The sequence below is a fragment of the Lissotriton helveticus genome, chromosome 9 (genome assembly GCF_964261635.1).
Source record: "Lissotriton helveticus chromosome 9, aLisHel1.1, whole genome shotgun sequence".
In the NCBI taxonomy this organism is placed as follows: domain Eukaryota; kingdom Metazoa; phylum Chordata; class Amphibia; order Caudata; family Salamandridae; genus Lissotriton; species Lissotriton helveticus.
The window spans coordinates 954,100,928-954,126,698 of NC_136070.1; the positions used below are offsets into that span (position 1 = coordinate 954,100,928).

Consider the following 25,771-nt stretch of genomic DNA (forward strand, 5'->3'; position numbering starts at 1 on the left):
TGTCGATAAACCATGGTAAAACTCCTTAAACTGCAGGTGTAAATAGTATAAATATTTAGTTTTAATTTAGACACTTCGCTATGATACAGCAGCTCTCCTTTGAATCTCACCGATCCATGATGTAAGATAGAAGTGTTTTTGTGAATAGCTCACAGTGTTATGGGCCCCACTGATGAGTAAATGCATGATTAGGTGATTCAGGGAAAGGTGATATGATTTTAGAACTTATTTCCGGAGTAGCGCTGCATCAGTATTCTGCATGTCCACATTTCCTGTACGCCGGAGTCTGTGTCAGGAATGCTGGCAGTGAATGACGTAATAGAATGTTGGTGTGAAGTGGAGACCAGGAGACAAACTGTGTTGGAGGGTGGATGGAACCCGGACAGCACCTACCTGTTGTTCCTGCAACCTAAGGCATAACATGACATAAATAAAGTACCCCCTATCGGAGTTGCTGCTGTTTCTTGTTTGAAGACTCTGCCCTTCAACTACAACAGCCCATCCCAACCCAGTCACCAGACTGAGAAGACTGGAATGCTATTCAAATTGCTCTCACTTCCAAACTTCATTATAACAAGACAGTCTCTGGGATACCAAAGGCCAAGAGTTTTCCAGTCTTGCATGTTGTGTTAATATAGCTAAACCAGTCTGTTATTGACTACTGGGTAACCATCTTAATTTTTTTTCTGTACATGAACTCGAGGCTGTCAAATACCAAATTAGGCCTATTTTTCTGTTCTGGCAATTTGTCAGCTAAGAAGTACCCCAAGTAAGCAAGCTGAATTATCGAAGGAGATATTTCTCAATAATATCCTTCATCGAAGGTTTTTTACTTCACACTTTCACTAAGAACTGGATTAAGAATTAATTGTCGACATGAACATATATAAGGGAGAATGTCTGGAGGTTTATATGTTGTGAGAAGTTAGCCTGGCATATGATGTCCACTAGTTCTAGTGGGCACCTTGCACCAGTCTAATCGACCCTTATTGATGGTGGTTGTAAAGTCAACCTTATAGGAAGCTATCCTAGTGGTAGCATGAACCAGCAGTCTTCAGGCTAAGACTTCAATAGGCGAGTTAAGCAAGTTGTTTTACCAATTATAATCCCTTGAGTACCAAATGAAAGGACACCACACAAGGTATGTATCAAATATATATGTATTTAATCTAAACACAACCCCTCTGCTCTCTTTATGAGGTCAGAGGTAAAAATACAATACAAGTCACACAGTTAATATACGATAAGTTGCACAGTATACGGTATGCCCTAGGGGCCTCACAAACCATATATTAAGAAAGTGGTATAAGTACCACGAGAGAATTAGAAAACAGGCCTAGGGCCTGTGGAATCGCTGGGGCTACACTAATCAACCAAAGTTTAGGAAGTAGGAGGCCCACTGGAGACGAGTGCAGTGCCTAAACACAGCCGTGGGTTACTATTGACTTTCTATGGAGATCGTAAAAATTACAAAGATACAATTTAAGGACACTTCCGGATGGACTAGGATGAAACCCTTTTAAAACTAGGACACTTTGAGAGTCAAGACCCACGGGAGCACCGGAGTACTTGTATTACCTCACCCAGGGAAGCCGGGTGCATAGGTGTCTTTTCGTGTCGGGTTTCGTCGTCGTTTTCAATGGAGAGCTGTAAAGTGGTGCTGCAGGCGACCAGAGGAAAAGGGTCCGGGTGGATCGAAGGGTGGATCGAAGATCTGAAGAACCTGAAAGCAGAAGGGACAGAGTCTGGGTCACTAGCCAGTGACCAGGAAGGAACCAGGCGATGTCGGGTGATTTGAGGTGAGGTAGTCGAACTTGTCTCTTCAGCCACGAGGTCCAGTAGGCATCGACGATGACCAGACACTGGATTCGAGCTGTCCCATGATGGATCTAGATGACTGCGGTGTTGGTACCCGGATTGGACCCAACAAGCCTTGGCAACCGCAACCCATGCAGGATGTAGAGATTGGCTCTGTTGCAGACCAGCAAGGTCTGTGGCGCTTCTCCTTTTCAGGGAAGCTGGAGCAAGCCTGGAGCAACCAGGAAAGCAAGTTCGATTCAAGATGGCATCTTCAGGGGGCTCATTAGCCAACGGGCAAGGAACCGGGAAGACGCGTCGAGCTCAAATGCAAAGGCGGGGCCCTGGGCCTCGGTGCAAATGGTGCTCTGGGCTGGGGCTTCTCGTACCCCAATGCACAACTTAGTGAGGCTTCAGGAAAGGAGTGCAGGTAGCAAAATGCAGGATGTCCAGGGTGTCCGGTTCCACGTCTCTCGTGTCCGCCACGGGTCTCAGCTTTGCTGTGGATGTGGGTCGGAGTCGGAGAAGTCTGGAAGTCCAGTTCCTGTGACGCAGAGTCTTTGGGATCTGACGGGATCCTTGAAACTGCAGACCGGCAGAGATGCTGTTGGTGCCCATTTGCACAGGGTGGTCACTCCTTGACCACAAGGGAGATGTCTTCCGTCTTCCAGTCAGAATGGAACATCGAAGGTCCAGGATATGTCTTTCCAAGATTCGTCCAGGCTGATCTAAAGTCCTAGGGACACAGCTCCTATACTTATACTAAGGATGGGGGCTGGACTACCTGACTAGGTCCCTCCTATGGGTGGACCTGAGAAGGGGGTGGTTACACCCCTTTCCCTTTGTCCAGTTTCGCGCCAGAGCTGGGGCTGTGTGCCCCAGCAACCGGTTTGAACTGGGCTATGCATGGAGCACCTTGTGTGCCCCAGGCAGTGTCTAGAAGCATTCGCTGAATGTAGCCCTCCCTGCCCCAATACACAAACCCCTGTCTGGGGAGGTGCCAGTACCTCCCTGGACAGGAAACCTATTGTCCAGCCTCCCCTGCCGGAGTTTCGTCCAGCAACAGGAGGTCAGACTCGTGTCGGTGGCAGCAGCATCCATTTTGTGATGCTGAGGCTCTGTTTAACTTTAACCAGGTAAAGCAGTAACTACGTCTTCTCCCTCTAGAAGGGTGGAATGCTACCCCCGCCGCCAGAACTGGCGGGGGAGTAGTATTCCAACGTGTTTGACACCGGACACAACATGTTTTGATAAAGCCAAACCAAAGTTAGCATTAACCGCGAGGATTATAATGCACTTAAGAGTATATGGTATGGCTATATCATAGAACAGCTATAAGGAAATGGTTCCGAAAGCTGCAGAGGGGCTCAGCTCATGCTCGGGCACCCTCTCACATAAAACCAAGCACTCTGCCTTCAGGATTGTCGAGGCCTACCATAGGAGTGGCTTATAGGTGTATATGTATCTATATGTAAAGGTAGATATAGGTATACTATATCCAAGTAAGGGGTGATTGCACCACCTTACCCAGGCTGTGTGAACAGAGCTGTGGTGTCAGTTTGGAAGGCAAACCAGGGGTAGCACAATACATGCTGCAGCCCCTGGTAGGCCTAGGGTGCACCTATGCCCTGGGTACCTATGGTACACTATACAGGGGCTCACAAGGGTGACCCAGTAACCAATCTGGTATGTACCTAAAGTACATGGTATCAATTTAGAGAGAGAACAGCTGGGCTGTGGGTCTGATTAGCAGGCCCACAGCCACACTAAAGTTGAAAAACCAGAGAATCACAGCAAAAAGTGGGGGTGACCATAGGAAGCAGACCCTACTCTCCTACATATGTATATTTGAAACTACAACCAGGAGCATCAGTCTTCATTACTAAGCAATCAGGTTTATTATCTATGGCCTGGTTAAGTAAAAATGCAATTCTCAAGGTACAGTGTGGGATTAAAAGCAGCATTAAGGCATTACCATCGTTGGATTGGAATAACAGCTGAGGGGGTGAAAATGCTCCTCTGCCTCACCTGTGTGATCACAAAGGATATTATTGACATCTGTAAAATTGTTGGCAAGTTAGGCAGGCTTGAATATACTGCCACAACTTATGAAGGTATACAACCTGTGAGGGTACACAGGCTCGGTCAAAATCCACTAAGCACATTTTATATCTGTTGGATCTTGTCAACTGTAAGTAAACCCAGAGTGACTACAGTAAAAGGAGAAGTAACTGTACAATCTTCTATTGAGCCGCAGGCTATAAGTCTGACATTATGGATCGCGTGCATCTTCTCGAGTAACATTAAATCAGATGATTGCAGTACCTGGTATCTATAGCACTTGTAGAGCTTCTGAAAACTTTGGTATCAAGGACCAAAAAAAAACACAATATTACTCTAATGATACTTGAATTGACAAACGTCCCATCCCTGATGAAATTCTAAACTGACAGAGAAAGGTGGCTTGTCCATGGGCTGAATAAATTCTACTGCTCTCTGTGAATGTACATGCTATCATATTATTGGCGACTTTTGGAACATGTGCAGAAAATATGCGGACAATAAAAAATGAAGAATCACGTTGGGTGAACATATGTAAAAATCATCAGTACTGTATTACCTTCCTCCAAATAGTATTTGGATAAAACTAATTACAGATGTTGCAGTGAACTACCCTGCAAAATACAGAATCAGCTTCATTGACCATAAACCATTCAATACTTGCAAGGATATAAGGTACACCTAAAAGGGTTCCCCTTCCAATTTCTTTTGTTTGTGGACATTTTCTAGGGCCTTTTTCACCCTCGCTATATACACCAACATTTGAAAAGGACCAGATATTGGAGCTGGAAGCCATCAATCTTACAAACAGGGTTTCTCCATAGAGACAGAGCATTAGGGCATGGCATATCAGTGAAAGTTTTACTTAATGAGTCTGGCCCTCAGGTTTGCACACACTATCTAGTTGTGGTGAGGTAGTTAACCTTATAGGCTCATTATCTCCCGCCAAGAGGAGTTCCCTGCAGTCATACTAAGAAATAAAAATACTCACTTCCAGAAACTGCTGCTCCTCTCCTTTGCTGTTTTTGGTATCACGGATGACTGCCTTCAGAGCACCAGAGGGGGATTCCCTGCTTAGCAATCTACATGTTAAAGAAATGTTAGGGATTAATCCTGAAAGTCTTAGATACGGAAATAAGAATGTTAAGGCAGAAAACAATTAAGTGATACACACTACTGACTGCCATTTCTTTGACCAGCTAGTTTACAACCGAGGGACAGAGAAAAGGGATAAAGTAATTTGCTGTTAATCACTAGATATTGTAAGCAGGATTTCAAAATTTAAATTACTGACCTCTCCCCTACCTTCTCTCTTCCTTCCCCTTTCTTTATCTTTCAGTCCCTTTTGACTGCAAATATTTCTCCTAAGATTGTACAACTCATGGAGGAGAGAGTACATGGTCTGAGATGACATGAAAAAGGCATCAGTCTCAGAAAAACATAAGGAGTTAGCAGAACTGAAGAAAACACAGTGAATAGAGCGAGGGTTCTGATGCTCTAGCTGGATATGAAAATCATGAAGGATGGGTTTGCTTGTTTTGAAGCATCCTTTTGGGAGAGTCTAGGGTTTTGGTGGCTGTGAGCTAAAATAACTCAGATGTTTAGTCTATGTTGAGATGTGTGTGCAACCTAAAAGCCTCAGGTTAACATCAGTTGCAGGCAGTGATATTTAGAAGTGGAGGGGACGCCGAAGTGAATGTTTTAACCCAGTGGCAGGTACTGTGCCAAAACTCGTAATCACCAGTCTCGTTAACAGGGTTTTATTTATAATGGACCATAACTGAAGTTGAGGCTGAAGGCAGTACGAGTTTCTTACAGTGTCTGTCACTAGATAAAAAAAATAATAATACAAAAAATGTTTACTCACACACGTGTTCTCTGGGTTCTCCTCTTCAGCTGTCCCAGCATAAGTCTCGAAGACTCAGCCAACTCCCCTCTACCACTCCAGACGCTGCTCCCATGGTGCTGATAATGTTAAGCAGCATGAGAGAAGCACCAGGATTGGTTGGAGCAGGCTGGCTCGATGCTCCTTTAGGCACAGGGGACCTGATCTCTAAGAAAGCTTTGGTTGGAGAGGTTTAAAGTTTGCATGCCAGGCTGGCCGTCGCAAGACAGCTGAACAAAGTAACATGTGCACTTTGAACAGGATTGTTCACTACTTTTCCTGTGCTCAAAATCAGAAGCAGCGGCCCTACTCCGACTCTTGGCTCAGGCTGAGAGCAGCAGTGACAAAGAGGTAATGCAGGGGGGGGGGGGGGGGGCTAATCGACGCTCCTCTGCCTAAATAAAGGAACCGGTGCTGGTTAACATACCAGCAAAGCCAAAGACGTTTTCATCCTTATGCAGTTGATAGGAGGGCAATTAATGTGGAGCAGTAATATAACCTGTTTTTAACAAACAGTCTCATCTTCAAGCAGCACCATCTATAATACTTACACACAGTCTAACAGACTATAGCTGATGAAGCATGATAAATAGAAGTCACACTCACAAAGACAATGCTGGACATGAGTCCTGCTGGGATGGGAACATATACTGGCTCCCCATCAGCCCGTGCCCACACCACATCTTCAACAAAGCCAGCGCCATCATCACACCCCATCTCTGCAAGGCCAACAACATCTCCTTTGCGGCCTTCCCGGAGAGCTGGAAGCAAGCTGAGATCAACGTCTTGCTCAAGAAACCCAAGGCAGATCCGAGGGACCTCAAGAACTTCTGGTCCATCTCCCTGCTCCCGTTCCCGGCGAAGGTCATCGAGAAGACCGTCAACAAACAGGTGACCCGCTACCTCGAGGAGAACAACATCCTGGATCCGTCACAGTCCGGATTCCGCAGCAACCACAGCACCAAAACTACCCTCATCGCCGCCAACGATTACATCAGGGCCCTGCTCGACAACGGCGAAACCACAGCCCTCATCCTCCTGGACCTATCAGCCGCCTTCGACAAGGTCTGCCACCACACCCTACACACACGCCGCCACAACACAGGGATCCGAGACAAGGCTCTGGAATGGACCACCTTCTTCCTCTTCGGCAGGACCAAGAGTGTCCGCCTCCCCCCCTTCCGTTCCAAAGCTTCCAAGATCATCTGCAGCATACCCCAAGGATCATCCCTCAGCCCGACATTGTTCAACATCTACATAGCCCCGCTCGCCCACGTCACCAGACTGCACGACCTCAACATTATCTCCTATGCCGACATGACACAGCTGATCCTCTCCCTCACCAAGGACCCCCTCGCCGCCAAAACCAACCTCCACAAAGGAATGAAAGCCGTCGCCGAATGGATGAAGAACAGCTGTCTGAAGCTGAACTCGGACAAAACGGAGGTCCTCATCCTTGGTTCCACCCCCTCAGCCTGGGACGACTCCTGGTGGCCGACCGCCCTGGGAGCAGCACCGACACCCACCGACAATGCACGCAACCTGGGGTTCATCCTAGACTCAACGCACTCCATGACCAAGCAAGTCAACACCGTCTCATCCTCCTGCTTCAACACCCTCCGCATGCTCCGCAGGATCTACAGGTGGATCCCCACTGACACAAGAAGAACAGTCAACCAGGCCCTCGTCAGCAGCAGGCTGGACCACGGAAACGCCATCTATGCGAGAGCCCCGGCCAAACTGCTGAAACGACTGCAACGCACACAGAACACCTCTGCCCGCATGATCCTCGACATCCCTCGACACAGCCACATCACACCCCACCTGAGAGACCTGCACTGGCTGCCCGTCAACAAGAGGATCACCTTCAAGCTCCTCACCCACGCACACAAGGCACTCCATGACACCGGACCAGCATACCTCAACAGACGACTCACCTTCTACACCCTGAACGGCCAGCTCTGCTCTGCCGACCGTGCCCTCGCATCGAAGAGCGACCGCCGCCGGCAGATCGTTCTCCTACCTCACCGCCAAGACCTGGAACACCGTCCTCATCCTCCTACGGCAGACCCAAGACCTACTTACCTTCAGGAGGCTACTCAAGACATGGCTATTCAAGCAGTAGCAGCACCCCCCCGGCGCCTTGAGACCCTCACGGGTGAGTAGTGCGCTCTACAGATTGCCTGATTGATCGATTGATTGGTGTAAGGTGCACTGGGTTTTGAATCTCACTTACTCTCCTTTTATTTCTGTAGCATTCACGGATGGGCTGGAGTAGACAATGGATTTGTTGTCGTGGAATACTACATACTGTCGACAGAATTTCACTTTTTCATTCCGTTCCAGATCCTGCTGTGCCCACTCTGAAACAAGAGTGAGACAGAAAAAGCATTAATACCCCATTCATTGCTAATTATGATTCACCTTTACGATCAATATCTTAGCACTGTATAAAAATATTCAAAGAAAATTCTATAACTGGGTCACCAGAGTCATCTACTTTTGAAAATCCACTGAAATGTGATAGTTGTGGTCATTTTATGCAATTAAAACTACTCTAACTTGCTGCTCCAGACTTCACTTGTGATGTCACAGAAGACATCACAAATGGTATCATACGTCCTCGCTGGTTACCACACATTTCATCACTATCAATGTCACTGATAAACCTCCTTCCTTAAAGGTAGATGTAAAAGTGAACCGCTGCTACCTGCAAGTAGTTGTACATGGAGGAGACAGACTGCTGTAGTTACACTTACTCAAATGACATTCTTACGCAGGATAATTGCAGCTGGAATTCTTCAACCCCATTTTCTTTTTTTTTTATACTCTTTTTATTGCAAAAGAAAGTGTTGGTCAGTACACATCAAATAACAATTATTACAGTGGTGCATTCACAGATTGTCCTCAAACCATATTACCTCGAATGTCATAGTACACAAGGTGGTAGTAATACAAAGAACACTTAACGCGGTGATGGCTCGTCAAGGGAGGGGATCAGGGGAGGTTCACATAAATTGCCGCGATATTCATTCCATTTTGACCAGATTGCCACCCATTTCCTGGGACAACCCCGGGCTACATAGACTGTTTTTCCTGCAGCATACACCAGTCCATGTCATTCTGCCATGCACTAACATCGGAGGTGTTCCCGCTCCCCATAAACGCGCTATATTGCGTTTTGCTATTACCTGTCCAAGTGTCACCCATATTTTGCCTTTTGCAGATAAGTCGGTAGGCTCCCAAATATTCAAGAGGCATCTTTTAACTTCAGGTCGCAGGTCAACCCCCCAGACCGCCCGCATACAGTTGTGCACCCGCCTCCAGTAGTTTTGTATTAGCGGGCACTCCCATAGTGTGTGGAGAAAAGTCCCCTACTCCCCACACTGTCTCCAACAAAGTTCGTCCACACTCCTACCCATCAATACTAGTTGTGTACCAGAGATCTAAACTCGGTGTAGTATTTTAAGTTGTACCAGCCTCAGTTTTGCTGATATCGCTACTTCCTTGGGGGAAGAGAGTGCCTCCCTCCATTCTTCGTCATCAATCTCCAAACCGTCAGTCTCCCACTTTCTCCTGAGTGCAAGCAAGGGGTCGGGGGTGTGGTGGATAGGTTTTTTTATACGTAAGGAATATAGCCTTTTCTGGCAGATGACCGTCCAGCAATCTGTCTTCTAGAGGGGAAGACTCTGGGAGCACTGTTCCAGGTGGAATGTTAGCCTGTAGTGAGTGCCTAATCTGTAGGTAACGAAAGTGTTTCGTTTGCGCTAGGTCATAGGTTTGCTGTAGTGAGGCAAATGTCACAATACCAGTCGATCCCCATAGGTCCTTTATACAGGAGATCCCCATCAGGTCCCAGTTGCGGAACCCTTTTGTTCGACCCAGTGTACCCAACCTTCCGGAGACCCAGAGCTGGGTAGCTAAAGTGAGTCTATCAGCCCAGTTCGCGGTTCACAATATGCCAGAGTTGTACAGAGTGTTTTGTAGGTTCTGTAAGGGGATATTTATTAGGTTTAGAATAACGCGCTGCCTCAAAGTTCCCCCGGGGAGAAGCCATCTGTGCATCCCGTAACCAGGATCATCCCCACCGCTGTACGTGCCCTGATTTATGGCCAAGAGGTGTGCTGCCCAATAGTATTTCCGAATGTCAGGGAGTGCTATACCCCCATCGTACCACCCTAGTGTAAGTTTCTGGAGTGAAATGTGTGGCGTTCCGGCCCACAACAAGTCCTTCTGGGTGGCCTCAATATCTGCAAAATACTTCAGTGGTACTAAATCTGGATAATTTTGGAGGGCATATAGGAAACGTGGCAGCGCCATCATCTTGAAAAGGGCCGCCTGACCCAGTAGGGACAGCGGAAGCCTCTTCCAGGTGGCAGTGTCCCTTTTGAATCATTGCAGAGGTGGTAAGAGATTCCTCTCGTACCGGGTCGTCACATCCGTGGAGATAAAAATACCGAGGTATAAGAACCCCTCTGTGGCCACCTTGATTGGGTCATCACACGGTATGGAAGGGGGGGGCGCCATGTAGGACGTACAGCAGCGATTTCCCCCAATTGATGCTGTAACCTGAGTTTTTCCCGAAACTGGTGAATATATCTAGGGCCACTCTAAGGGACTTGGAGGGGGAGGCGAGGTACAGGAGGATATCGTCCGCATATAGTGAGATCCGGTCCTCCCATCCATCTGCCCATCTGAGCCCCCGTAGTGAGAGATCTTGTTGAATCCAAGCCACGAGAGGCTCTAGTGAGAGGGCAAAAAGCAAGGGCGAGAGGGGGAAACCCTGTCGCGTCCCCCTCTCCAGCGTGAACATCTTATTGTTCACAACGATCTGGGCCAGTGGCTATATGTATAGGAGGCGCATCCATCCGATGAACTTAGGACCAAAGCCTATCTTCTTAAGGACCGCCATCATATAGGGCCATTTGAGAGTGTCGAATGCCATTGCGGCATCAAAAGAGACCACCAGCACGTCCTCCTGGATCGTATGGCAGCGTACTAACACTCCATGGAGTGGCCGTAGGCTAAGTGCGGTGTAGCATAAAGCCCGATTGGTCTGGGTGAATCAGTTTGGTAATGATCGGCTTGATCCTATTAGCGAGTAGTTTCGCTAGAATTCTGGGTTCAGCGTTTAACAGAGATATTGGCCTGTAAGAGGAGCACAGCTCTCTGGGTTTCCCTTCTTTAGGGATGGCTACCAACGTAGCTATGCGTTGGTCTCTTGGCAGTTTCCCCTGAACTATAGAGTCCTTAAACATATTTTTAAGGTGTTGACCCATACAGTTTGGTTTGAGCTTGTACAGCTCGATAGGGAGACCATTGGGTCCTAGGGCTTTTTCAGGCCGGAGCTCACCGATTGCTGTGGCCAGCTCCTCCCTGGTGAGCGCACCCTTCAACACCTCCTGGTCTTCGTCAGAAAGGGTGGGTAGCTTAATGTCGGCCAAAAGCGCGGAAGAGTCCTCCTCCAGCCGTTCCAACCCCCTACTGTATACTGTTTTGAAATGTGCTGCAAACTCTCCAACTATCTCCTGAGGTTCAGTGAGGAGGGCGCCGGACGCTGTCTGGAGCTCCGACACCACCATCTGCGCTTTCCGTTTTTTGTCTAACCAGGCTATTAGCTTACCCCATTTGTCCCCTTGGTCATATAAATCGGCCATCCCTATCCCTGGCCAGGTTTTTAGCGGCATCGGTGACTAGCGCCTTATATTCAGCCGCTTTGAGCTGCATCTGATGTATAGCCCCCGGATTCCCGTCAGCTTACGCTGCCCCCTCCAGAGCGAGTAAGTCATTCTCGCGGGCTAGCATTTGCGTCTCCTTTTCTTTGCACTGGCCAGAAATTTGGGAGAGGGCTTCACCTCCAAGTACGATTTTAAATGCTTCCCAGAGGACCCCAGGGGATTCCACCGTCCCAACGTTATCTTGGAAGTATTGGTCTATTGAACGGGTAATCTTCTTTCTGGTCTCAGGATTACCGAGGAACCAGGAGTTTATGGGTGCAATACAGCCTACTTTCCTTTCCCCAATAGTAAGATGTGCCCATATAGGGGAGTGGTCAGAGATACCCTGCCCCAAATGTTTAATCTCACGAATGGTAGTGTCATGCTGCAGAGGTGAAAGGATGTAATCTATTCTAGAAAAAGTATGATGCGGTCCGAGAAGAATGTGTAATGCTCTATATTAGGGTGGCACATACGCCAGAGGTCCACTAGTCCGAATGCCTCCAGGAGATTGGAGAACCACATCTGCCCAGTCGTATGGTCTCTGGGTGGGTGTCTATCCAGTCCTCCCGATACTACTGCATTGAAGTCCCCACCCATAAGAAGCTGTCCCTCAGGAAGAGATAGGAGAAGTTTACCCAGATCATGGTAGGACTGAGTCTGGAGACCCGGGGGGATATAGACTGTCACCAGGTTAAGTGTGCGTCCCTCCCACCTCCCCGAGAGCATTGCATAACGCCCCAGCGGGTCCGTCTCCGAGTGTTCAATGACAAATGGGAAGTCACTGCGCACCAGAATACCCACCCCGCGGGACCCCGAAGTGAAGCCGGCATCTGTCGCCAGTGCATAGCCCCACCTGTTGAGTGCGTAACAGGTGTTAACGATTAGGTGTGTTTCCTGCAAGAGGGCAACGTCTGGGAGGTGCAGTTTAACAAATTGAAGGACTATACTCCTCTTGAGCTTGTCCCCCAACCCACTGACGTTCCAACTCAGGATTTTAAGACTCTTATCCCACCTTGTAGCCATCGATGGCAGCAATCCTAGCTCGCAATCTATCGCTCCTGCAACATCGCACCAATACGTACGCATTTCCTACCCGACCAATTCAAGCCCATATCCCCTCCGCTCCAAACATACCCAACCTTCAATAAACCACCCTGTAACTGCTGTCCCCCCCCCACCTCCCTCCCGTCCCTGCTACACTGCCATGTTGGTTTACAACGACCCACATCCCCAACTAGCAGAGCGCCTTTCGCCCCTAAAAGGAAAGAGAGATGAACCCTCCCCCCCCCCCGAAAACTGTGAGGTGGGGAGATGCGCTGGCACCAACTCCAGCCACAGACCGCCTTCCCCCTTGCAGTGAATATCTAGTCAAGCATATGCACACAAGTCCAGATAAACCCCTACGGCACCCACAGTAATATCCTGCCCCCCCACCCAATGACAATCCCAATGTCTCATGGCCAGCCAAACCAGACAGCTCGTGGGTTGCACACAATCTAAGTTAGGAAGTAGTTCCGGCCCAACCCGCTAAACCTGGCCCATATCTGGTGGGGAGAGTACGCCCCCCCCAGTGAGTACTGCCCCGAAAGTCCCGATCCCTAATAACACAGCAAATATTTATACATTACAGTTCAGCATGTAGAGGTCTGAGAGTGCAGTTTCTCCAAGCAGTGAGAGTCCACTAGAGTCTCTGAGTGCTACCTCTGTCAGGGCTATGAGTCCTCGATCGCCATGAGCACCGACTCATTCTGTCGGTATCGGATCTTGCCTCCAGGGAGCCCGGTGATGTGGCTCGGGTGTCTCTCCATCCGTTTCCGGTTTCCTTAGCGGACTCTTGCGACGCTCCTCTGTCGAGCCAATCTAGCACCTCCGAGGGCGTCACAAAGAAGAGGGACCTGCCACCGGCGATTATTTTAAGCTTTGCGGGGAAGAACATCATGTACTTGATGCCCCTCTCCCGAAGGGCAGCCTGCACTCCATCAAAGGACCGCCGTTCCCGCTGCACTTGGAGCGTAAAGTCTGGAAATAATCTAATCATTGCATTCTCATATTTTAGGTCTCCCATCTGTCTGGCGGCCTGTAAGATGGTGTCCCGGTCTCTATAGTTGAGGATTCTCGCAATGATGTTCAACCCCATTTTCAAGGAGAAAATGTCCCCAAGATAGATAGATATATATATATATATATATATATATATATATATATATATATATATATATATCTCTATGAGAAAGACTATTTCCCCTTTAAGCAAATGTGTGGAAAATAGCAATTCTTTACAATTTCACTGATGTCATTGGCTAATGTAAAAGGCAGTGTAATAGTCATTTTTGTTTTTATGTATTATGAATGTGCATAGCCACATACAAACAAGTAGCCCTGGAAAACTGGCCAAAGATAAACAATCTTTCTAACCTTTGACAGAAGCGACAGGGTAGAACACAGACCATTCATTGAGTCATCAAGTTTCAAGTTTATTTTTATTTGCATAGTTCGTTAAAACCATTGCAATACAAGAATATTTCATTTCAAAACAATTTTTACATATAAAACTCCATACTTCTGAGTCATCAAAAACATGCTCAATAAATGACGCATGAAGCATGACTTTTTTTATTTTTTTTTAGTAGCTTATAAAGCGCGCGGCTACCCCCAACGGGGGTGTCCCGGCGCTACGGACAGAAGGCAGCAAGAAGGTCAGGCACGGCCAGAAGTTGGAAAACAGCCTGGTTTTCAATTTGCTTCGGACTAATGTTTCAGATGTTGTTAGCCGTAGGCCCAGTGGAAGGCTGTTCCACAGTTTTGCAGTCACCACAGCAAAGGCTCTACCCCCGTTCTAGAACGGCGAAAGCGAGGGGAGCGGAGGAGGCGAAGATGGTTAGATCTAAGTGCTCGGGTTGACTAAACGGGCTTTAGCTTGCTTCTAAGATAGGCCGGGCCAAGGCCGTTGAGGGCCCTGAAGGCCAAGACCAACGCTTTAAATTAGATGCGATAGGTAACTGGCAGCCAGTGCAGTTTCATCAAGTATGGGGTGATTGAATGGCGAGAAGGGATGTTGCATATCAGCCTGGCTGCGGCATTCTGCACAGTCTAAAGCCCCTAATCAGATAAGCTGGGGCTCCCACATACATGCTATTAGAATAATCTAGATGTGAAGTGATTAGAGCATGTATGACAGTCCTGCGCGAGTCCAGGGGCAGAAAAGGTAGAATTTTCCTAATCATGCAGAGTTTACCAAAGCAAGCTGAGGTGACCTTGTTAATTTGAGTCTTGCAGGACAGTTCGTTGTCAAATTGAAAGCCCAGGTTACGAGCTGATTTGACTGGTATCGGAGGGGGGGTTAAGCTCCGCCACAATAGAGAAGGAGGTGGAGCGCTTTGATTAAAAAATAAGACCTCGGTCTTATCCATATTAAGTTTGAGGGTGTTGGAAGTCATCCAAGAGGAGATGTTAGTAAGGCAGCATCTAAAGTTGTCCAGGTTGCCGTCAAAAGTGATCTCTGAAGGAAAACACGAGCTGAGTGTCATCAGCATAAGAGATCACTCTGACCCCCCAGGATTCGACTGCTTCAGTCAAAGGAGTGAAATAGAAAAAAAGAAAAAGAGGGCTCAGTGCCGAGCCTTGCGGGACACTGCAGAGAAGAGGTTTTTCCTCAGAGACTAACGGCCGGAGGAAGACCTGCTGTGATCTACCCATCAGAAAAGATCTGAACCAGGCCAAAGGAGCACCCCGAATACCGAGATTGAACAGTCTATCTAATAGAATATCATGAGAAACGGTATCAAAAGCAGCGGACAGGTCGAGGAGGACCAACAAGGCCTCCTCGCCTGCATCCACGCATTCCCGAATGGTCTCAGACACCTCAAGTAGTGCGGTCTCCGTGCTAAAGCCCGGCCTAAAACCGGACTGAGAGTCATGGAGAAGTTGTCTAGATTCTAGATAGTCGGCTAGTTGCTCTTGCACAACTTTCTCAAGTATTTTCGCTGGCTACGGGAGGAGCGAAATAGGCCGATAATTGCTGAACATTGAGGGGTCGGCGTCAACCTTCTTCAGGATGGGAATCAGCATGGCCTGCTTCCAAGAGGTGGGGAACTGACCTGAAAGTAGGGATGTATTCCAGATTGAAAGAAGCGGGCTAGTCACCAGGGGAGCAAGAGTGCTCAGCACCTGAGTAGGAGCAGGGTCAAGTGGTGCCCCCGATTTACACTGCTGCAGCATTGTCAGAGCAGTTTCCCTAGATAGGCTTTTAAATTAAACAAACGCCTCCTCTTGAGGGGCCTTGGGGCCTAGCGGAGGGAATGAATGCATAAGCCTGATTAAATGAGGAAGAAATATTAGTAATTTTATCATTAAAGAAATTTGAGAGACCGTCACAAAGATTTTGATTGGGGGGGGGGGGGGTGAAATCGGGCAGGCCAGGGCTGGAGGATTAGAGAATTCCTTAATGATTTTAAACAGTTTTTGATGAGCAATCAGCAGCATTGATTTTATCGACAAAATAATCCCTCATAGTGGTACGCTTAAGTTTGTGGAAATTTTTTAGGTCGGCTCTATAAGTAGCCTTAGCGACAGAATCGTACGTTCGTCGCCAACTGAGTTCCAATTTTTTACATTTGCTCCTTTCCTCACGTAAAGCCATGGAGAACCAGGGAGCTGAGGGCTTTGATCTCAAGGAAGATAAGTGATGCATCGGGGCAATGAGGTCGAAAGCGGAGGAAAGACAGGTGTCAAAATTGGAGATGTCTGTGATCAGATCATTAGAGGGCTGCCCTATCAAATTAGCAAAGATGGGTTCTAGGGCATTGCAGGTGACCTTGTGCCATTTTCTACCCTGGTCCCTGACTTTAGATGAAATATCAGATGGCTGGGACACAGTCAATCTGAATGGGATCAGGTAATGGTCAGACCAGGTAAGGGTTAAAGGAGGAAGGGTAGTTAGACCAGGATTATTAGAAAATAGGAGATCGAGAGTGTGGCCAGCTAAATGTGTAGAGCCCTGTACTTGCTGAGAAAGGTTCAGGCCAAGCATAGTATCCAGGAGATATCTAGCCCTCATGCATGCCGCAGCATCTACATGAAAGTTGATGTCTCCAAGGACAATGAAATGGGGATGCTTCAGTGAAAGGTCTGCAATCGTGGCAAGGAGGTCAGAGAGCGAGGAGGGTGATGTGCCAGGAGGGCTATATACCAAGACACCTTCTAAGATGAGGGCAGAGACATCCGAGATGGTCAAATACATCGCTTCAATAGGGCCAAGGTTGGCAATTTTCCTGGATGTAATCTTCCAATGGGATCGTAGAATAACAGCGATCCCTCCTCCTGCCTTTGCACCCGAGCGATTTATCCCAACAAAACCATAGTCTGGTGGAGTAGCCAGGTTAATGTCAGGATTGGGAGAATCTTTAGTCCACGTCTCTGTCAAGAACAAGAGATCCTAGGCGTGGGTCGAGAGAGAGAGACAGATATCACCGGCGTGGCGAGGAAGAGATCTACAATTAAGCAGGCCAGCCTTGATGGGCTCTGGAGAGCTAGAAGGCATGGCACCCCTTAGCTGCACGGTGGAGTGTTTACTGGGAGGTTTCAAAGTGAAAGGGCAGAGGGTACACCTAAAATGCTGCGTTACAAGCCAGGGAGGACTGCACCGTGATGGAGGGGTGCAGAAACCATTTCTGAGCATCAATAGCTGAGACCTGGTCCAGTATAACCTAGTGGACGGGGGGGCAACTGGAAGCAGGGCTGGCACTGGTCGTGAGACAGGCACAGACGGGCGCAGACGGGCTTGCCTTTGGTGCGCCAGCAGCGCGTCCACTGCGCGTCGTGAAAGGCATGGTCCTAAATACACAAGTGCGCTGACCCCTGACTCCACCCACCCTCCCGACCGGAAGTACAGCTCGGTCGCCCTCGCTACCCTCCACAACAACCGGGCAAGCCTGTGGTGGACCGGGGTAGGGGCAGAGAAGTGAAGGTGCGGGTTGCAAGATTAAAATAAAGAAGCAGGTAGGCAACAGCACACAATTGTAGGCAACGGTGTAAAAGCAGTTTTTAAAAGTTTAAAACGGAGGCAGTAGACTATAGCAGCTAGCGAGACAGACCTTGGAGCAGCGCGCGTCCGCTGCCCATCGTGAAAGGCATGGCCCTAAATACACTAGAGCACTGACCCCTGACTCCACCCTCCCAACCGGAAGTACAGTTCAGTCGCCCTCGCTACCCTCCACAACAATCGGGCAAGCCCATGGTGGACCGGGGAAGGGGAAGAAAAGTGAAGGTGCGGCTAGCGCGACAGACCTTGGAGCAGCTCTCTATATACTATAAACATAAGCATGCATACCAAAAATGACAAGGTCCAAACATACCACATATCCACTTCTGCCCACAAAAGAAAACTTGGATTACACACTCTGCAATCAAACATTCAGTTCTACCTTTTAGGACTACAATCAGCATGTGCACTATGATACCATATGTGTGGTAGCTGCACACTACACATGTGAGTGACAACATACAGAACAGTAAAATGGCTGACTGGAGGGAAACAAGCAGTGCCAATATTAAGATTTGATGGTCTGTTCAAATATTGGGCCATGAACCCAACCACTGACCCTTCCCCCCCTCCAATCCTAATTATTTGCTTTTCAATTCCCCTAAAGAATGCTGACTGGGTTAACTGACTGATTAGATGCGGGTGTGACATCGGACATGACGGCCGCTCTCTGCTGAGCTCCACCACCACGCTGCCATTAATCCATTTCTTCAAAGCCACAGGGGAATCCCGGCTGGCTCACTGCACTGCAGTGGTCCGATCGCTGGCCCAAAGCTGCCTGAAAAGACCGGGCCGCTCCTTTTGAGTTTCAAGGTTGAGTTATGGAGACTGTTGAGAATTTGGAACACAGTTGTGGTTTGTTTACCCAGTTAGTAATCATTCCTAGTTTATTTTACAACAGGTACTTCCAGTTGTCAAAGTATAAGGTGGAGGGTGGGAGGCTTGCTTTTCTTATTCATTATGCTTAGACTTTCATTAAACATGGTCACACAGGATTACTGCTCAGAACAGACTACCACACACATTCTCCTCATGCCTTCTACTACCATACACATTCCTCCACATGGCTGACCACGACTGTGCATGGCACCAGTGCCACACTCGGCACATGACATGGAATGCCAATGGTCTCTTAGACCCGGTGAAAAGAGGTGCTATTGGAAGAGCAGTGAAGAGCTTCTCTGCAGACATACGCCTTCAAGAGACACACTTGGTGGGCACTAGGTGTCCTTTTCTTGCTCCTATGGGTTGCAGGCTTATCGAGGGGATTGGGAGTGCCCATATTGATTTGCAGAAAGAAGCAACTGGAAGTGGCTAATCTTGAGACTGCAAACTCTCTCACTAGTTCTAAGATATTAGAGTCCCATATGCGCTCCACCGCTAGGGAGGCAGTCCTCCGACAGACGCTCCGAGATGTGGCAAGGATGATGTGGCTTGCCACGTAGAGTCACATTGAATTTTGGCTCGAGGTTTATCAGTCGGGTCCGACTACTATACACCAAAGTGATGACCTAGGTGAGAGAGGGATGCTCCTTCTCTGATATATTATCAGTACAAAGGGGGACATGACAAGGGTGCCCTTTGTTGGCCCAGCTATTTACCATTGTGATTGAACCCCTTGCAGGGTGGCTCAGGATAGATGCACTGGTCAAGGGGCCGGAATGGAGACTGGGTATTTCGGACAAAATACCATCATATACCGACGATGTCCTTATATTCTTATATGAGCAGAGGGAATCTTGCACTTGGGTTCTCAAGATACTCCAAATCTTTGGTAAATTTTCTGGGCACCATCAACAATGCCAAGTACTCGGTTTATCCCATAATTTGCTTCTCTTTGCTTTGGAATGAGTCACTGACCTACAGGTTTTTAATTTCAATATCTCGGTGGTTATGTGACAGGAAACAGACGATACAGCCACAGTTGGATCATCTGACCCAAGGCCATGGGTTCTGGTCAGCAGTCTCCTTGTCGGTTATGAGACACTTCATCTATAAGATGGTTGTCCTGCTGTGCCTTCTATGCCAACAACAGAACTATCAGTTTCTCCGCCAAGTTCCTTTTTCAGGAGACTATATTCACTTCTGCTGGACTTTTTATGGAACCACCAATCCCTGAAAATTGCCCTATCTAAATGTAATAAATCTACATATGAAGGTGGCATCACTGCTCCGCACACTGTTTCTTACTACAGGGTCTCTCACCTAATAATTATCAATGAATGGTGTTTTGACAACACAGGAGACCCTGCTTTTGCATTAGAGAGAGGAGTAATGAAAGAAACATCTTTTTTATATTTGCCTTACGGAGGAGCTCCACCAAGGTCACTTCCCTAGCCACAACGGCCCTTATGTATGAAGGAACACTCTTAGAGCTTGACTAAAGAGACACCCCTGCTGTTTGGGACCGTATTGAGACATGTGTTTGATTTTAAAGGATCAGAAGTCAAGGGATACCATATGTATCTCTAATATGGGAAACATTATGTCTGGTCTGGTGTTAAAATCCTCTGCAGACTTACAGGGAGAGTATGATCTACAACAAAGTCAATTTTAAAAATATTTACAGCTCCGGCATATCCTTACGCTCTTCATAGCAGATCTAGACCGAAGCCCAATAGAGGTTAAAATCCTATTTGACAAGCTGGCTGTTCATAAGATATCTCACAAGCACCACTCATTAGTGATTAATTGAAAAGACAGATTTGACCAATTACAAGTGGCGTGGGCGGGAACAGAGGACCCCCAATGGATGATGATTGGAGAGAGGTTCAAGTCTCTTCCAAGAAGCAGCAATTGTTTCACAATTTACACTCATCCAACTGAAATACTTAGAGTCTACTATACGCTGGAAAGATTATGGCGAATGGGTGGGCCATAGCTTTGTCCAGCTGTCCAAGATGTGGGGCTACATACTGTTTGGTTATGTCAACGACTACTTCTCTTCTCGGAAGAGGTGCTTACGTGCTTGGGCGAGTGCTGGGATGGAGACTGGCCAGGGATCCCAAATTCACTCTCCTCTGCGTCACAACAGACATTGACAGAAATTGGTATCAGGCAACTTTGATATGAATGGGATGGGTTGTTGCCAAGAGGGGCATTGCTAAAGCATGGAAAAGTGCTGACCCTCAGACCTTGGAAGGTTGGAAAATGGAATTAGGCAGTTGTATGAGCATGGAAATACCAATTATGCGCCCAGAGGGTATCCACAGAAACATTACAAAATATGGACAGAGTGGTGCTTATACAGAGGAATTCTCATCGAAGAATGTGGCAACTCGCTCTGGTCTACGGATGATCAAATTTAAACATATGAAGGATCTGCAGCAGCTTGAAACTGGGAAGGTAAGAGTGGGGGCGGTTAATGATGGTGCAATGAGCTTTTACTATGTGACCACTAGGCTGCTTTAGATGTTGAAATTATGCTGTTTATTTAAGAAGTTCTTTTGTGACTGTGGCCCTGTTCCTTATGGATACGTCTGAGATAAAAAAAAAAGTCAATTAAATGTAGCATTAAATAGAACTATGCTGAATACATAAAGGTCAAACAATCATAGAAAACAAGTTGCACAAACACTATATTTTGATCTGAGTTTGGTATACATCTGTCTGCCTGTTTTTGCCGTGCATTTCTGCAAAACTATAGAGTTTGAAAGAAAAATGCAATTTTAGGGACCCAATAAATACAAGTTATATAGAACATTAAGAGCAAGCCAAATTTTTCAAGAAGGGCCTATTGTTAGAAAACTTTGACAACTACTTTCAATGTTGCTAATTTACTCATAGCTAATCCAGTAAACAAAATTAAATAAAATGGGATTGCACCTTTTTCACTACTAAACCAGGGTAATTCTATGGAAGGACCGGAGGCTCAGATTATGCTTTTCTTCCTTCGCTGTTTATTACATAGAAAAACACAGCAGGCTCAGAAAAGCATTCAATCAATGTTCACAAACCAAGAAATAGTAAAACATTAATCAAAACCTCGTGTGTCACTAGACAAAAACTACAACTCCCATGAGTCTATATCAGTCCATAACGTAGTCCCTCCACACTGTCCATGAAGGCTAGATATGCAGTCTCTCTTCTCTCTTCTCCCTCTTTCTTCGCTGCTCACGCAGCCAGTTAAGTGCTTTCTTTGGTCTCCCTGTTATTGATTGTCTGCATATTGCCGTCTGTGTTGGGGACGGGGAGGGCTTTGATCGCACTTCTTTCCTTTACAGAGCCCTGTCGGTCGCGGGAACGCTTCTCGTTCCTAACGCAACTTTTGTCCCTGCTCAAAGGTGCGGTGCATAAACAAACAGCTAGAGGACGCTCCGACGTCTCGTTGCTCCGCAGCGCGGTTTCTCCTCACAGAGAGGAGACGCACTGAGGAGTGCAACGAGCCGGAGCCGGAGCCTTGCCCTTGCCGCCTCGCGGAACGCCCGGTCTCCGGGTCTGTATATGCCCTCATTTATCGTTGTACGCCCGTTGGGGTCTTTATTTGCGGTATTCTGAGGGGTGCTCGGGTCCCTTGTTTCATCGCTGGTCATGGAGCAAGACGCTTTTTATGAGGAGGAACCCCAGTCCTATTTAAGTGATGAGGACTTTTACCACGCTGTGGACAGCTCTATCTATCGCTGCGTCACAGAGGTGGTGGGGCCCATGGAGGAGCGTCTTTCGGCTCGCATTGTTGAGGAGTGCGCCAAACTGGCGCAAGCCCAGTCAGGAGTACCTGCAGGCCTCCCAGGCCCCTCAGGAGAAGGTCCCCCGGCCCGAAAAAGCCCTGCAGGGAGGGGATGCCTGAAGGGGGACAGGAGGTGGACAAAAGGCGCCTTCGAGCGTCTGCGTGACGCTTTATTGGCCAAGGCGACTGCCGCCCCCCCCAGCACCGCTTTCCGCCCCTGAACCCTCGGTAGCTTCTGGTACAGCTCCTCCATCTCGTGGTGGGGACTCCCCTGATACTGATGACGACGAGGAGTCGGTACGCTCTTTGCGGCCCTCGAGCTCCGCCGCGGAGTTACCTCGGGACAGTTCAGGCATGCTGGATCCGGATGAGATCATCCATCCGCGATCCACAGCCTGGGCGCCGGGTGATAAGGTGGCGAAGTTTGTGGCGAGCCGCCTATGCAAACCGTTGGAGAAGGAGGCAAGAGGGTGCCTGCGGGGGGAGTGTCCGAGGCCCACGCTGGAGGGTAAGGTGGCCCGGACACCTGAATTAGATGTGAAAATGGCCACCTTCCTCGCAAAGTTTATGAAAGACCCGCGCAAAGGCATTGACCGCTCCTGGCGGTCATGCCAGGATAAACTGTTGGACGCAGTCGGGCCTATTACCAAGATCCTCGATTTGGCAGAGGAGGTGAAGGTTACGGGGGCTGCCATTTCTCCAGACGTCCTCTCGAACTGGGCGCAGAGGGTGATAATTTTTCTAGGTAACGCCAACTGCGCCCTATCGACGGAACGCCGGAGATCGCTTTTGATTAAGCTGGACCCAAAATTGGGGGACTTGGCCTCTTCGGAGGTGAGCGCAGTGGCCCAAGGAGGTCTTTTTGGTGAACCATTCATAAAAGAGTTAGGGAAATTCGTGTCAACCTTTACCTCCCTGGACAAAGCCCAGTCGAGCATCAAAAGGGTTTTTCAACAACGTTTTTCCCAAGGGGCTGGTCGGGGTACGGGCCGATCGACCGGCTGTGGCGGACAGAATGCCAGCAATCGAGGGCAAGGCTCCGAGCGAGGCCAATACCAAACCTCCGTTAACTTCACTAATTTCTATCTCACAAGAGGGCAACGCTTCGGCGGTCGAGGATACCGGAAGAACTCAGTATCCAACAACTCGAACGGTGAGTGTCTTGAGTGTCATCCCTGCAGAGCAAGTGCGCATTGGCGGTCAACTAGCGGCCTTTTACAAGGAGTGGACATCTCTTACTGCAGACGCATGGGTCTTACAGACCGTGCGCGGTTTCCATATAGAGTTTTACGAACAGCCCATTCAGGTAGGTGCCCCGCGCCCCATAGTTTTTTCAGAGTCCGATGCGCAGTTGATAGACGAAGAGGTTTCGGAGTTGCTTCGCAAAGGAGCCATTCGTCAATCTACTCTGCACCCCTCGGGTTTTCCTCAGCAACATTTTTCTGGTGGACAAGACCAATGGGGGCAAGCGACCGGTGATCAATCTCAAAGAGTTCAACGGGTGGTTGATTTACCGGCACTTCAAGATGGAAGGGATACACCTCCTCCGAGATGTACTCCTTCTACGGGACTGGATGATGTGGCTGGACCTCAAGGATGCTTACCTTGTGGTTCCCATTCATCCTCCCCACCGCCGTTTTCTGCAGTTTTGCTGGAGGGATCGAGTGTTCGAGTTCACCGCCCTTCCATTCGGGCTTTCCTCAGCCCCTTGGTGCTTCACGAAAGTGTTGCACCCAGCGGTGGAGTACCTGCGAAGTCAAGGTATTCGGATGATTCTCTATTTGGACGACATCCGGTTGATGGCCCAGTCCCCAGAGAAATTGAGCTCTCAACTTCGGCAGACGATCGCCCTTTTACAGGGGCTGGGATTCATCATCAACAGCGACAAGTCGGTCTTGGTACCGTGTCAGAGGGTTGCCTTTCTGGGGTTTATCATAGACTCAGTAGGGGCCTCTCTCAGCCTTCAGTCGCGAAAGATGGCCAAGATTCGGCATCTCTTGCGGCAGATAATTACAAAAGATCGGACCTCCTTGCGGCAGATTGCCAGGGTGGTGGGACTTCTTTCCTCCTCCATCCAGGCAATTTTCCCGGGACCCCTTCATTACAGGGCGCTCCAGCGTCTCAAAGCGCAGCATCTCCTGAGGGGCATGTCATACGATCAGATGGTGCCTCTCTCGGACGAAGTGAAGGAAGAAATGTCATGGTGGTTATCCCACATGGAGGCCTGGAATGGTCGGGCGAACTTCGGATCAGTCCCGGACCTGGTAATAGAATCCGACGACAGCAGGTCGGGTTGGGGTGCTCGCTGCGGGGAATTCTCCGCAGGCGGCACCTGGTCGTCCGAAGAACAGAAGTTGCACATCAACTGTTTGGAACTTCTGGCAGGGTCTTTCGCAGTACGCTGCTGGACCAGAGATTCAGCGAAGTCATGTGTGCTATTAAAGATGGACAATGTCTCAGCGGTTCGATACGTCAACCACCTGGGAAGTCCACGGTCTCGGGCTCTGGCGAATTTAGCAAAATAGTTCTGGGATTACTGTCTCGCGCATCAGGTATCCGTGACGGCGGAATACTTGCCGGGACAAGCCAATCAGGTGGCGGACTGGCATTCCAGGTATCTGCGGGACTCCAGTCAATGGATGTTGGATGTTCAGGTCTTTCAGTGGCTGAACGAGCTGTGGGGTCCTTTTTTCAGTGGACCTGTTTGCGTCCCGCTTGGATCATCAACTGCCGCGGTTTTTCAATTGGAGGTCGAACCCTCTGGCGGAAGCCACCGATTCCTTTCTCCAAGATTGGAGTCAGGAGAGACCTTTTGCGATTTCCCCCCTTCTTGATGGTGATGCGGACGGCGGCCCAAGTTCGCCGGCAGAATGTGGAGCTGGTGATGGTGACCCCACTCTGGAGGTCCCAAGTCTGGTTTCCAGTTGTTCTATAACTTTCTTGGGATTCTCCAATCCTACTCCCCCGGTTTCCTCACCTTCTGCTCCCCCTGTTCAGTGAGTACACATGTGTTTGTTTCTCCCTACAGGGTCTCGGGCACTAGTTAGAGAGGATTTTTTCCTCTTGCCCTCCCCTTTGTGGGAGTGCCTTATTCATCGATATTTTACCTGCAAGGTATGTTTTTCCCCCCCCTTGCCAGATGGTGGTACTGGTAGTCTGTTTTGACTTGTGTATGCCGCTGCGCTTGAACACACATTTTAGTTGTTTCTTGCTTTTGGTGAAGCCCTTTCACTTATTTGTATTTATTCCTCGATTCACTTCACTTTTTGCTGTTTTTTGCTTTCTATACACTGTGGCCTAATCTGGGCCCGTGGAGTTTCATTCTCGCATGCGTCCTTGTGGAGTTCTGATTGGTTCCATAAGAGTTCAGTATGGATACTGTTTCGTTGGACACGTTGGGCACTGCATTAACACAGATGGGTGAGAAGGTCTTTGCACATGTTTATTGGTTAAGATTTAATTAGTATTTTTGTAACATTATTTTAGTACCCCTGTCCTGATGAAGCCATAAAGAGTCTACTGGCCGAAACGCGACCGTGACTGCGTCAACACTTTTGTGTTAAAGGAGTCCCTCTATCGTTATTTGTGTTTGTTTCAACTTC

At 48.3% G+C, this 25,771-nt stretch overlaps 1 protein-coding gene across 3 annotated transcripts in view; it reads right to left on the reverse strand.

Moving 5' to 3' along the window:
- LOC144782069 (acylamino-acid-releasing enzyme-like) overlaps positions 1-25,771 on the reverse strand; it is a 500,573-nt gene that overhangs the window by 413,181 nt on the left and 61,621 nt on the right. For all 3 annotated transcript variants that reach the window (XM_078661213.1, XM_078661214.1, XM_078661215.1), the window contains 2 exons: positions 7,980-8,106; positions 4,850-4,940 (listed from right to left, as the gene is read on the reverse strand). In XM_078661213.1, coding sequence (XP_078517339.1) covers positions 4,850-4,940; positions 7,980-8,106 — 218 coding nt within the window. The remainder of the gene's footprint in view (positions 1-4,849; positions 4,941-7,979; positions 8,107-25,771) is intronic.